Source organism: Myodes glareolus, chromosome 12, assembly GCF_982192425.1.
Source record: "Myodes glareolus chromosome 12, mMyoGla1.1, whole genome shotgun sequence".
Lineage (NCBI taxonomy): Eukaryota > Metazoa > Chordata > Mammalia > Rodentia > Cricetidae > Myodes > Myodes glareolus.
Window position 1 is genome coordinate 25,374,768 of NC_142037.1, and position 13,436 is coordinate 25,388,203.

Consider the following 13,436-nt stretch of genomic DNA (forward strand, 5'->3'; position numbering starts at 1 on the left):
ATCCTGCGTCCTTCCTCTCTAAAGCAGAGAGCCAAATGCCAACATTCTATGTACCAGGGCTTTTCTTTGGGACCACGAACCAGCTCCCAAATCAGGACACAGAGACTTATTATTAGTTATGAATGCTCAACCTAGCTTAGGCATGTTTCTGGCTAGCTCTTATAACCTAAATTAACCTGTTTCTCTTTATCTACCTTTAGCCTCTGGGCTTATTACCTTTCTTACACCTGTATATCTCACTTTCACTGCTTCTCTATGTCTGGCTGGCATCTGCCTGGCTCCTTGCTCTGGGTGTATTCCTCATTCTCTCCTTGTTCTTCCCTTTTCACTCTTTTTTAACCTAGATTTCTCTTCCTATTTATTCTCTCTGCCTACTAGCCCCACCTATCCTTTCTCTGCCTAGCTCTTGACCGTTCAGCTTTTTGTTAGAACAATCAGGTGCCTTAGGCAGGCAAGGTAAAACAAATACAACATATCTTTACAAAATTAAACAAATGATGTGGGATGTCCTTCTGTATGTGTGTTGCTTTTATTGGATGATGAATAAAACTGTTTCAGTCAATGGCTTAGCAGAGTAAGGCCAGGTGGAAAATCAGAGATATGTAGAGAGAGTAGGTGGAGTCAAAGAGACGCCATGTAGCTGCTGATGGAAAAAGATGTCAGAACATTACTGGTAAGTCACAGCCCCATGGTGATAAATAGGTTAATAGAAATGTGTCAATTTAAGGTATAAGAGCTAGCTTGAGTCATTGGCCAAATAGTGTTGTAATTAATATAGTTTCTGTGTGGTTATTTGGGTCTGGGCAGCTGAGAAATGAAAGCACAATCTCTATATACAAACAAATGCCGCATAAACAAAAGCAACAACACAGCTTTACACCCCAAAGTGCTATTCTGCAGCATAAACAAATGTGACACATCTTTGCCTAGTTAATAGATATTCCACACCAATCCAGTCTCTGCCTTCCTTCTGCCATGAGAACAGCTGCTCCGCCACACCTTCCCTGCTGTGATAGACTGAATGCTTTCTAGCCATACTCAAAGAAAAGTCCTTGTTTGTTTCCGTAGGGGTTTCTGTCACAGTGACACAAAGTAACCAGCACAGTAAGATGTGGCATCTGTATTTACAGGAGAAATCATCAGTGTCATTCCCAACTGTGTTACCTTGTGTCCTCTGAACACTGTTGCCATGATAAAACACCAGGACCAAGTTAACGCAAGAAGAGATTTTACTTGGCTTACAGTCCAAATGGACAAGTCTGTGATAGCAGAGAGGCAGCCTAAGGGATGGAGCTGCAAAATGAGAGTTCACATCCTCAAACAGCAGGTATGAAGTAGGGAGAATAACTGGAAATTGCACGATTTGATGGTGCAAGCCTTTAAACTCTCACAGACTGCCTCCAGTAACATTCTTTCTCCAACAAGGCCCTCCTGAGGACCATGTGTTCAAACACATGAGGCTAGAGGGGCATTCTTACTCAAATCAAAACACACACACACACGCATACACACACACACACACTTAACATTCAACTTTGTTGGAATCCCATGATATCTCTTTGTAGTTTTGTTGATGGCGTTAGCTATTGTTACAATTAGAATATACACTTACACTTTCAGGTTTATATAGTGACATAAATCATAAAAACTTTAAGCTATGTAAAATTCTTGACCTTTTCCCAAATGTCCTTTGTGTGGAGTGATCCTGTGTACAACAGATAACCCTACCAGACAATGCTGTAGTTTCGGGTCTAAATAGTTATATGTGTTTTAAAGAGTTTAATAAGATCCAATTTCTATTTGCTATTATTCTTTTATAAGGTGAAAAGGGCCAAGGAAAAACACCCTGATCCTGACTTGGCCCCAGGACCCAGGCTTTAAATCCCACCAATCCCTGAGCTTGCCCCAGAGTCAGGCTATAGAATCATAACAATCCCTGAGGATCCTGAGCTTGAAATGCCACCAGTCCCTAAACACATAAGGCCACCAATCCCTGAGCTTGGTCCAAAATCTGACTACAAAAATCCACCAGTCCCAAGCTGCCCTAGAAAGCTCCACCACCCCACCACCCCGCCTAAGAAACCCTATATAAGGTCTGTACCCTATTCAGTTTGCTTCTGTTTCTCAGTGGAGGCAGTCACCTTCCTAGATTCTTCTTTCCTGGTCACTCTCTTGGGTGAGGTTTGTTGTGGTATGACATTTTCACCAGAACAGAGCCCAGCTGTAACACTTCTCTGGAGCAGAACAGAGCGGAGCTGTAACAATTTGGATGGGAAACCCCATCCATGGGCGCCTCTAATGTACCCACTTTCCTACCATTTACAGTGACTTTTCGGTTAGTTCTTATGGGCACTGGTTCTCTGCAGCCTTTCTTTCTCCAGTTGGATTTCTTGTTTTGATGTTTCTATGGGTCTCTTTGGAGTCATAGGACATCTTCCCTTGACTTGGTTCTCTGTAAATGTGTCACGTAGATCTGTATTGTGTCCTGAGCACAGTGTTTAGACCACATGCCCTGGGTTCTGTTCAAATCCCTTAGGGTACACTGATACCTGTATATCTGTGGTCCACTGGCCTGGTTAATCCCACATTGCCTCTGTGTCTGCTTCCACACTTGCATCTGCCCTGCACACATATGATTTTTACAAATTTCCCTTCTCTGTCTTTCCCTCCTCAGGTCTCTGGTCTTACCCAATATACACACTCCAGCTCACAGAATTCCCCTTACCAGAAAGACTCATGAGTTACTATTTGAGTTTTAGCCACCTGCATCACATGGTCATGTAGTAGAAGGCTGCTTGTTCATTTTTGGCTGTTCAGCCCCAAAATAACCATACAGAAACTGTATTAATTAAGTTACTATTTGACCTATTAGGTCTAGTTTTTAATTAGCTAGCTCTTATATCTTAATTTAACCCATTTTTATTAATCTGTGTATTGCCACGTGGCTGTGGCTTACTGGCAGGGTTTTGTCTGGCGTCTTTCCCTTCTGGCAGCAACATGGTCTTGACTCCACCTTCTTTCTCCCAGCATTTAGTTTAGTTTTTCCCGCCTAGCTTTATTCTGCTCTGTCACAGGCCAAGGAAGTTTCTTTATTAATTAACTATTGTACCTAGCATTGAGAAGAAAAGAAATAAACAAACAAACTAATTTCCCTAATTAGAAAGCAGAACAATGGGATACAGTCCCTGTGGGGCCCCAGGTTCTATGTCCCTATGTCCCTTCTACAATCTGTCACACACTTTTCAACTTGGTTTCCATGTTTTGTGCAGAGTTGTTATTGGTAATCGGTGAGGAGAACCACGTGTAATTCACACCACAGGACCCCTCAATTCTCCCATGACCCCGCTCTAGTCAACCTTTCCTTCTCACCACTCACCCAACCACACGCTACAGGACGATCAGGGATGCCCTCTGACCTTTCTCTGGCTGGATGAGCATCCCATGTATGTTTGTGGCTTCCTTCCCACTACTCTGACTGGTTTATGTTGGAGAGTCCCAGACAGAGCCTCTTTCCTGGTCTCCCACTCTGTAGATCATCTAGCCTGGGAACCCCCCTGCTGACATCACATGCAGAATTCTCTTCGGGACCCCAGGCAAGCCTATTCACAGGCCTGAGTAGCACCCACACTTAAAGAGATGGCTTGCACCCTCAGCCCTCTCCTCACTTGCTCCTCCTCCAGTTCCAATATTTTTCAATTGCCTCCACCTCCACATGGCCCAGCACTAGGAATAAAAGCCTACAGTTACCTTTGACTTTTTTCCCATTGCCATCAGACATGCCAGGACTTCGGCAACTCCATCTTCAAATATCCACAGTTCTTTGGTTTCTTTATTGTTTACCTCGGTTTGTTCCAGGCCACCCTGTGGACCACTGGATTATAGCCTGTCAGTTCGTCTGCTTCAGGCATGTTTTGTGACTGTATCTGGCCTTATTGTATTTTACTGGGACTTTACAAGTTGGAGCCTCTTGGCCACCCTGTGACTAAGCAAGTTTGTGCTATTTCTTCCAAAAGCAAGTGCTCCGAGGTTCTATGGCAGGACTCCCAATGTTTTAAATGTTGTAAGTTCTCAGTATTGTCATGCTTTGGTGATCTGAAATATCTCATGTTCCTGTTGCAGCCGTGTAGCAGAGAAGAACAGCCACCCCAGAGAGGGTGGTGGGTGTAACTGACAAACGTGTGTTATTCCACTCACCTTCGGCACCTCTGTTCTCCAAAGCCGTTATCGTGATGAGGCTAGTTAGCAACCCTACAAATAACTCTGTGCTCAAGTGTAGAAAGAGTCCCGTGTCAGACTGACAGTCATACATGGTTAGGCTTAGTGAGAGAGGTATGTCAAAAGTGAAGAAGGGCCTCAAGGTGCATCTCTTGAGTCAAACAGCCAAGTCATGAATGCAAAGAAAAAGACCTCAGAAGAAATTACAAGTCACATCCCAGTGAGCCCACAGATGCTATAAAAGCTTGGACGGTCTTGATAGAATATTAAAGCAACTGCCAAATTCTTTGAAGCCAAAGCTTCATCCAGAGTAGGTTTTCTTCAATTAAATAAAGGTAGAGAGAGCCAGTAAGACGGCTTGGTGTGTATAGGTGCTTGCCGCCAAGCCGCAGGACCTGAGCGCAATCTCTGGCGCTCACATGGTAGAAGGACAGAGCAGACTCTGTTGTCTGACCTTCATACACACATTGTTACATGCATGTGTCACCCCTACCGAATAAATACATGTAAAATTACTGTTAAGATCACTTTTCTAAATAAGAAACAAAGGTAGACATATATGAAAAGCTGCAGAAGGCAAGTGTGAAGGTGACTGAGGTTATTTTGGGAGGGTTACGGGGAAAGGCTGTCACTCTGAATTCAAGGTAAGATGGGGAAATGTGGGTTGACAGGACAATGCACCCACGAACTCATGTTTTTAATGCTTGGACTCAAGCTGGCAGTGCTACATTTTGGAGTTGTAGGAACTTTCGGCGTGGGTGCCTAGCTGGAGGAAGGTTCACTAGGGATGGGTTCCTGTCATATAGCATCCCTAGCTGCTTGGTCTTGGTCCTCTTCTCTGCCAGTCTGAAGTGAGCATCTCTCCTCCATCAGACGCCCGCTGCCACGAGGTTTTGCCCAAGTCCACGAGGCCCTGTGACCATGGACTGAACCTTCTGATGCTGGGGACAAATAAAATCCTGGAGTTGTTTCTGCCAGGGATCTTGCCATGGCAGTAAGAAGTGCCTACACAAGCAGCAAGTGCTGGGGGAAGAAGCTGGGTCAAGCCCAGATCTAGATGGGAAGGAGGCTTGCAGTGTCAACACAGGAGCCTTCTGGAGGAAGAGGGTGCCGTCTAGGACTCTCCCGGCTGGAGAGAAGGCAGTACCTGGCTCCAAAGCTGCAAACTTTGGGCAGCCTCTCCTGTTAGAGGTTTGTCATTGGACTCTTGACTTTACATTGCAGTCAGGGTTTATTTACTGTCTGACATCCTGCAGCACTCAGAAAGGAAGCAAACTCTACCTGCCTGTGCCCTGTAAATGGAACAACACAGCCTGAATGGTAACATCCGGTTAGGGATTAGTGACTCCTTCGGGCCTACTGTTGAGATCTCTTGCTCACAGAAAAAAGACACCTTTCCAAATATTAGTGCTGATTGACAGCACGCCTGGACACCCAAGAGCTTTAGTGGTGACAGATAATGAAATCAGTGTTGGTTTCGTGGCTGCTACTACAACATCCATCCTGTGGGGCATAGCTTAAGGAGTTACTTTGATTTCAAGTCTTTTAGAGAAATTTTCTTTCCCAAGACTGAAGCTACCATAGCAATGATTCTTCTGATGAAACTGGACAAAGTCAATAGAAAGCCTGGGGAGAATTTACAATCTAGACACCACTGGAGTTCATGATTCATGGAAGGGGTCAGCTGACATTCTGATATTCTGTCTTTCACCTAGTCCATGCATTGCCAGTGTTCTCAGACTAGAATGCATGTTTCTTTCCCGAGGAGATTTTGCTGGGTGTGCATACTTACGATGCCTGGCACAAAGTAGGTACCACATGACCCAGAATCTCTACTTCTTAGTACAAACTACGGGACAACCAGAATCATTTTCTCACACGGAAACTCCTGTCCATGATTGCTCACAGTAACATTAGCTGTACTCACTGAAAAGAGGAAACTGTATGTTTGCTGACCCATAGATAGATCAACAGGTCAGAGCCACACAACCAAATATCATTTAGCAAGGAAAGGAACAAAACACTGATAACATAATGCCCTTGAAATCATCGTGCTAGTTGAAAGGAAACTATATGGAATACTCAGATAGGAAAATATAGAGATGTGGGGAACAGACAGCTAAGGGAGGCAGAGAGATGGTGGGGGAAACGGGGAATGAAAGCTAATGACAAAGGAGTTTGAGTGGTCAGGAAATAAATAAAAACCACTGGACTGTAAACTGCTATTAGACAAACGTGCATTGTATCTCAACAAGACTTTCAGAGTGGCACAATTAAAATTATAAATACTCAGTTCACTCTACTGGGGCCATTTTATTTCGTATCAATGCTGCCTACTTCATCTGTGTATTTCCCACAATCCACCATAACTGAATCGGTAGCCATCTTCCCAACCCCCAGGTCTAATACATGATCTATTAGCTTATTCTAAAACATGGAGGCCAAGTTTTCCTTCCTGAATTCTAAGCATCTTGAGTAAACTCACTCTATGCCTCACATCGTTCTTCTGAAATAACAAGAGTCACAAAAGGCGTGTCAGGCGGTCCTTGCAAAGTAGATACTTGTCGATTTCAGTGCCTGCTCAGAACTGGATTTTTCTTCCCAGTTCATTAGTTTCTGTAACACTAGGTTTTCGAAATCCAGTTAAAATATGTGATTTTTGGCCTGAGAGAAAGAGAGAAATAGTTTAGACTGCTACAAAAATAATAACTATCATCTATCACATTCTGGCCTGCACAAGGCATACATTTACACACCTTACCAGTGCTAACTTATCCAAATGTTCGCCCTATAAGGTGAGTGTTACCTCCTTTTTACTACGGAGGCAATGGGATGCTCAGTCATTGGCCTAATGGCAGCTCTGTTTAGTGGTGTGTAGTGATGGAGCTGCGGGCAGGCCTGCTTTTCGCCTCATCCGGCTCCTGCACGGCTAGCTTAGTCCCAGAAATAACAACACACAAATTGTATTTATTTAAGCACTGCCTGGCCCATTATCTCTAGAGAGTTAGTTCCTGACTAACTCTCATATCTTGATATTAACCCATTTTTAATAATCTGTAGCACCACGAGGTGGTGGCTTACCGGAAAAGATTCAGCATGTCTGACCTGGTGGCTGACTCCATGGCGTCTGGCTCATAGCCCTCTTCCCAGCATTTTGTTCTGTTTACTCCGCCTACCTAATTTTCTGTCCTATCAAGGGGCCAAGGCAGTCTCTTTATTGACCAATAAAAATAACACAATAGACAGATAACCCTCCTCCATCAGTGGTGGTAGTGAGATCCAACCCTAGACACACTGTTGGATGCCTATCTGAAGGAGGGTGATTAATTACCAATTAAGAAATATTCATAAAATTGAATCCCACACTAATGAGTGATGATACAGACCCAAACACATTAAAAACAAGACAGGACCTCTGGGATTAACAAGGGACATCAGTGTATCACCAAACAATAGAAACCACAACATGGCGGGTGTGGTCTGAATCAGGTATCACCCACAGTCTCATGCATTTGGATATTTGGTCCCCAGTTGGTGGCACTGTTTGGGGAGGCTTAGGAAGGGTGGCCTTGTTGGGGAAAGTTAAGTCCTCTCATTGTTCCCGCTTCACCCTTTCCGCTGCATGCTGGTGGTTCAAGACATGAGCTCTCAGCTTGCTGCTCCAGCTGCCGGGCCTGTCTGCTGCCATGCCTCCCCACTCTGATGAGGATGGACTCTCATCCCCGCTGGAACTAATGAAACCAAGCAAACTCCTCTTTCTGTAGGTTGCCTTGGGCACAGCAGCAAAAACTTAATGAATGCGCAGTATTTATCACACACAGGTCAACCATCTGCCAGAGTGAGGTGGTTGCAGACTGTCTGCTGTAGGACCTGAGGAAGGATAGAGAAAGGGGGCACCCACAAGCTAATGTTTATCCCAGATGAGAGAAACCACCCATGCTGTGAGCTGAAACTGTCCAAGGGCACATGGGGTTTTGGAAAGGTCTCTGAATGAGAGGTCCAGAAGGAAGGTTTGGTGAAGGGAGTAAGAGCCAGTCTGAGGGCCCTCGTGCGTGACGAGCTACAACATGGAATAATGAGGAGCCATGAGTACGGGGCTTCACGCGATCATCCTTGCATTCTGAAGAGATGAAGTGTACCAACTCCGAGGAGAAACAGGGGTATAGCAATGACAGCAGGATCCCAGACCAGACGCTGTGTGAACCGTTGATTTAAGAGTTTAACAGACAAGGAGTGAATTAAACACCTGGAATCCCTTCCTCTCTGAAGTATGTAAGCTGGGGTGGGCTTACAATCATGGCTGGCAGTGTGGAAAGAAAACAGCATGGCTTGATAGAGGTACAGGACAAACTGCTTACATAATGTTAAAAGTTGCACTGATTGCATTAAGGGTCTGGGGATATGGCTTGCGCTTGTCTAACATGCATAAGGCCCTGGACTCAGCAAAGTACATTATAACCAGTACACACATGCTATTAATATGAAATTTGCTTATTTTTTTACAATAAATCTTTAAAATCCAATGTGACTTTTACATGTAAATGACCTCAGGTTTTCCTGGAAACTATTTGGTTTAAAATAAATAAATAAATTGAAAATGCAGATTCTAAGCCAGGCAATGGTGGCATAAGCCTTTAATCCCAACACTCCAAAGGCAGAGGTAGGCGGATCTCTGTGAGTTCAAGAACTTCTTAGTCTACAAAGCAAGTTTCAGGACAACCAAGGCTACACAGAGAAACCCTGTCTCAAAAAACAAAAAAAGAAGAAAATACAGCCCAAGTTGTTCTAAACACATTTGAACGTTTACTATTTTAGATAAGTGTCATTCAAAATGCATTTTTAAAACTTTTTAAAATGTCATTTTAAAGCTCCATTCCTAGCTGAACTTGCCACATTTCAAGCCCCATGTGACCGGCCGGGAGTTACCATTTTAGATGGTGCAGATTACATATTTGTTCACCTACAGAAGAATTACTTACCAAATTCTTGGTTAGCTTATAACAGGTCTGCTATGGGATTTTGATCCCTTTAGTCAATGGCTTCTGAGGATTACAAATCCTAGGGCATGGTATTATCTGCAAACATGACAACATAGAAGCTTAGGCAGAGGGTCTTGCCCTCTCTTGCTCCTGTGCTCTCTTGGGAGGTCGGAGCAGAGCAGGCAGCTTGCTCTTTACCCCTGCACAGAACAACTGGATGATGGTAGCTGGATCAGGGGCCGTGTCTAAACTATCTGTATCAATGAGTGTTTACCCCTATTTTATACCTGAATACATTCTTGAGAACCCTTAACAGACTCTTGTAGCATCTTGTAACAAGTGGCACTCAACATGGGGCTCGAATCTCGTGGTATCTCGTAACACATATCTCATTGTTTTCTGAGAGGGGATTTAAAAAAAGAGAATTCCAGGGATCTAATGGCCTCTTCTGGCATCCACAAGGACCAGGCACATATGTGGGACACCAAGACTGGTGGCTGTCAAAGCTTCTAGTGGCTCCCAGTGGACAAGCAAGCCCAGGCGCTTGTGGCGGTGTGCTGCACCCACAGTCCCTTACTAAATCCCCTTCTGTTTTCCTGCAGGATTCTGAGTTCATGACACCTATCAAAGGACACACCACGGCCCCACCTGCAGCTGTGTGACGAGGTTCTGGTCAGTGTGGTACGCAGCAGTGATGCAGGTCACCTTCGGATCACAGCCTTACAAAGAGAGAAAGCGTACTCTCCATTGTGCCTTTCTGTGCTGAGCCGGGAAGCACACTGACTCTGCTGTTCAGAAGAATTTACTCTAGGACTGGCAGGTCTTCCCTAGAGGAGTCTGAGCAGCTGACCCCACCGAGCAGCCACACCCACTTGGCCTGAACGATCAGAGAAATAACCCTTAGACCACTACGTTTAAGATACTTAACAAAGCTTTCTGCCCTATTTAGGACATGTGCAGGGAAAATCAGTGGACCCCATAAACCAGGATATGCAGAGAGTTATTTTCTCTAACGGGTCAGAAGACTGTGTTTGCCTTCCCGACTGAACTCTACCACATACTACACAAGTACCAAAGGTAACTTGCAAATAAACAGACATGGCTGTGTGTCAATAAAGCTTTATTTACAAATCAGTTGGTAGGATGGCTTTGGTTCGCATTCCATAGTTCATCAACCTTTTGTTCATACCACTACCCTCTCTTACCCACAAAGGTGTCTTACAAATAAATACATATAAAACAAACAAATAAATAACTTGGCTCTTGCAACCTTGACTTCTCAAAAGGAAAAACTAATCTATGTTCTGAGAATTCATTATTTTGGCGTGATTCTCAGAAGGAACTGTAGGCCAAGTGTGGTGGCACACACTCCCAACACTCCCAGAACTGTGAATGCAGAGCCAGGAGGACTACACCAAGATTAAAACCAGCCTGGGCTACATAGTTCTAGGCCAGCCAGGGATATATGCTATTTCAAAACTAAAAAAAAAAACAAACAAAGAAACAAACAAACAAAACAAAAAGCAAGCAAGCTAAAAGGAAAGGGAAGTAAAAGAGAGACAAACGGTGCCATGAACTACCTATCTCTCAAGAAGACTCTCTAAGTGGAGTTTATTTTAATACAGTCCTGTTGGGGTGTGGGCTCAGGAACCTCACAGAAATAAATGAAATTTCCTCTGAAGAATTTATCACCAACCTCAAGGAATTTCCAAATGATAAATGCCCATCAAAGACAAGTTCACAAAGAATAAATACAAAAGGGGGCAAACTAGTCACACCGAGCAAAAATCAGCAAGTTTTGCTTTGACTTTTTTTGGGGGAGCAGGTCTTAAGATAGGGTTTCTCTGTGTAGCCCTAGATATTCTGGAACTCACCCTGTAGATTGGGCTAGCCTTGAACTCAGAGATCCACCTGCCTCTGCCTCCCAAGTACTTTGACTTTTTGAGATGGGGTATTGCCATGTAGTCCTGGCTGGTCTAGAACTTGTATTAGCCTCACACTTAGGGAGAGCCTCCTGTCTCTGCCTCCCAAATACTGTGACTGTGGTCATGTACAATATACCCAGCCTCTTGACCACTTTAAATATTAAAGTTATCAATGACAAATACAAATGTGTTGAGCATTATTATTGAAAAGTGGATAAACATGATTTTAGGGGGCCAATTAGAACTTCTAATAGTGGAAAATGAAAGAAGCTTACATTAGATGAATTTTGAATAATGGTATAAGGACATTAAAACCTCAAAGGGTGCCCACAAACTGCAAAGACACCGAGAACAGGAAGCAATCAAAGAAAGAAATGGCCGACTTGGGAGATCATGAAAGCTAAATTTTAACCTTAATTGTCATTTGTATTTCTACCAGTGTAAAGAAGGGACTGAAAATGGTCATTTCCAAAAAGAGAAACTAGAAACTATTTTCTTTGTGGAAACCCTAGAGTCCTATGAGATTTCCCCAACTGTTTCTGACCTCACAGAGGCTGTGGCTGCATGTACAAGATCAAACCAGACAGCATTTCATCCTGGAGGGGTAGGGGCTCATTAAGTCCCAGCTCTGGCTGATGAACTATCGGCAGCTGACGCCTGCTTAGAGAAAAGTCTGGTTTCTTCTAGGAGAGTCTCTGAAAGGCTACCCATGCTCCAATACTATGTGGTCCTGCAACCATGAACATTCTGGCAGCAATAAGTACACTCAGCGGGATTTAGAAAAAGAAAAAAAGAAAAAGAGGGAGAACACGGAGCTGAGACAATGGCTCAGCATTAAGAGCACTAGCTGCTCTTACTGAGGACTCGGGTTTAATACTCAGCACCCTCGTGGCAGCTCACAATGTATCAGAAACTCCAGTTAGAGATAGACCCAGTGCTCTCTTCTGACCTCTGAGGGCATCAGTCGAATGGGTGGACAAAGACACATGCAAGTAAAGCACCCATCACATAGAAAAAATTTTTCAAAAAAAATTTCAAAAGATCACATAAAGTCTGGAAAAAAATGTGTTGGAGTTGGAAAGAATAGGAACTGTGCTGCCTAGGTTTTTGTCAGCTTGACACAAACTAGAGTACCTGGGAAGAGGGGATCTCAATTGAGAAAATTCCTCTATCTAATTGGCCTGTCAGGCAGGGGTGGGGGGCACTTTGTAAACTGATGGTTGATGTGAGGGCCTAGCCCACTGTGGGTGGTGCCACCCCTAGGTGAATGGTGCAAGCTGAGCAAGCAAGCCATGGCGAGCAGGCCAGTAAGCCGCTTTCCTCCAAAGGGTCCTACTCAAGTTCCTGTCCTGACTTCCTCAAAGACGGAGTGTAATTGGGATGTGGAAGCCAAAGAAACCTTCTCCTCACCAAGTTGTTGTGGTAACAGTACTCGTCACAGCAATAGAAAGCATGCTAGGACAAAAACTGATACCAGGAGTTTGGAGTATTGTTGAGACAGACTTAACCATGCTGTTTTAGGTAGGACTTGTAGAAGTGTTTGGAAATCTTAGAAGAGCGTAGAGAGAAATGCAGATGGCAGAGACCTGGAACATGAAGTTTCGGAGGGAAGTCAAGACTCTTTCAGGGTTATTTGTGTGATGTATCTGGATTAAGAATCTGTGGTTCCTACTCAGCTGAGTCTGAAGAATCAGCAGTGAGTAACAGGAGACGAGCGCCTCTGCAACGAAACCTTTGCTTACTGGACAATTAGCGCTAGCTAGCCACGGCTGAAATGTCAGGTTTCATTTCATTAATGAGATCAGCGTTACTGAGGTCAAATCTTCTTCCAAGTGTTTCCTCAGGGTCACCACACAGAAGCAAGGGTTCAGAGGGGGACTACAGCTTTGTCTCAAGCTGGAAGCAGAACTGGACAATAGGTAAGAGCTTGCCAGATAGTACTGGCTTTAAAGACATGAAGGGGTCATGGACGGCAGCTGAGACCAGGAGAGGATGCTGGTGAAGGTACAGCCTCAGTTGCAATGGAGACCCCAGTATAATGGAGTTGCCAAGGCCATGGGACAGCACACACATGCTATGACAACCAAGGATAATAGCACATGTGGAATGGAGTTGGCCTGTGAGACAAGCTGTGTATATTACGGATGGAATCTGAGAAACGGAGTTGCCCAAACCCTTTGAAGCCCAGAAGATCACAGGTACCAGACGTCAGACCCCTGAACCATGAGACAAGGAGCTACACTGCTGGATACTGGTTTTCTTAAGTGTAGTAGATGTATGCCTTGGTTCTTTACTCTTGGAATAAAACGTACATAAT

At 44.2% G+C, this 13,436-nt stretch overlaps 1 protein-coding gene across 1 annotated transcript in view; it reads right to left on the reverse strand.

The window, feature by feature from the left end:
• Positions 1–6,508: 6,508 nt before the first annotated feature.
• The window catches only part of Nup58 (nucleoporin 58), a 56,322-nt gene continuing 49,394 nt past the window's right edge, over positions 6,509–13,436 (reverse strand). The window contains exon 15 of the mRNA XM_048448020.3: positions 6,509–6,879. Coding sequence (XP_048303977.3) covers positions 6,797–6,879 — 83 coding nt within the window. The 3' untranslated portion in view covers positions 6,509–6,796. The remainder of the gene's footprint in view (positions 6,880–13,436) is intronic.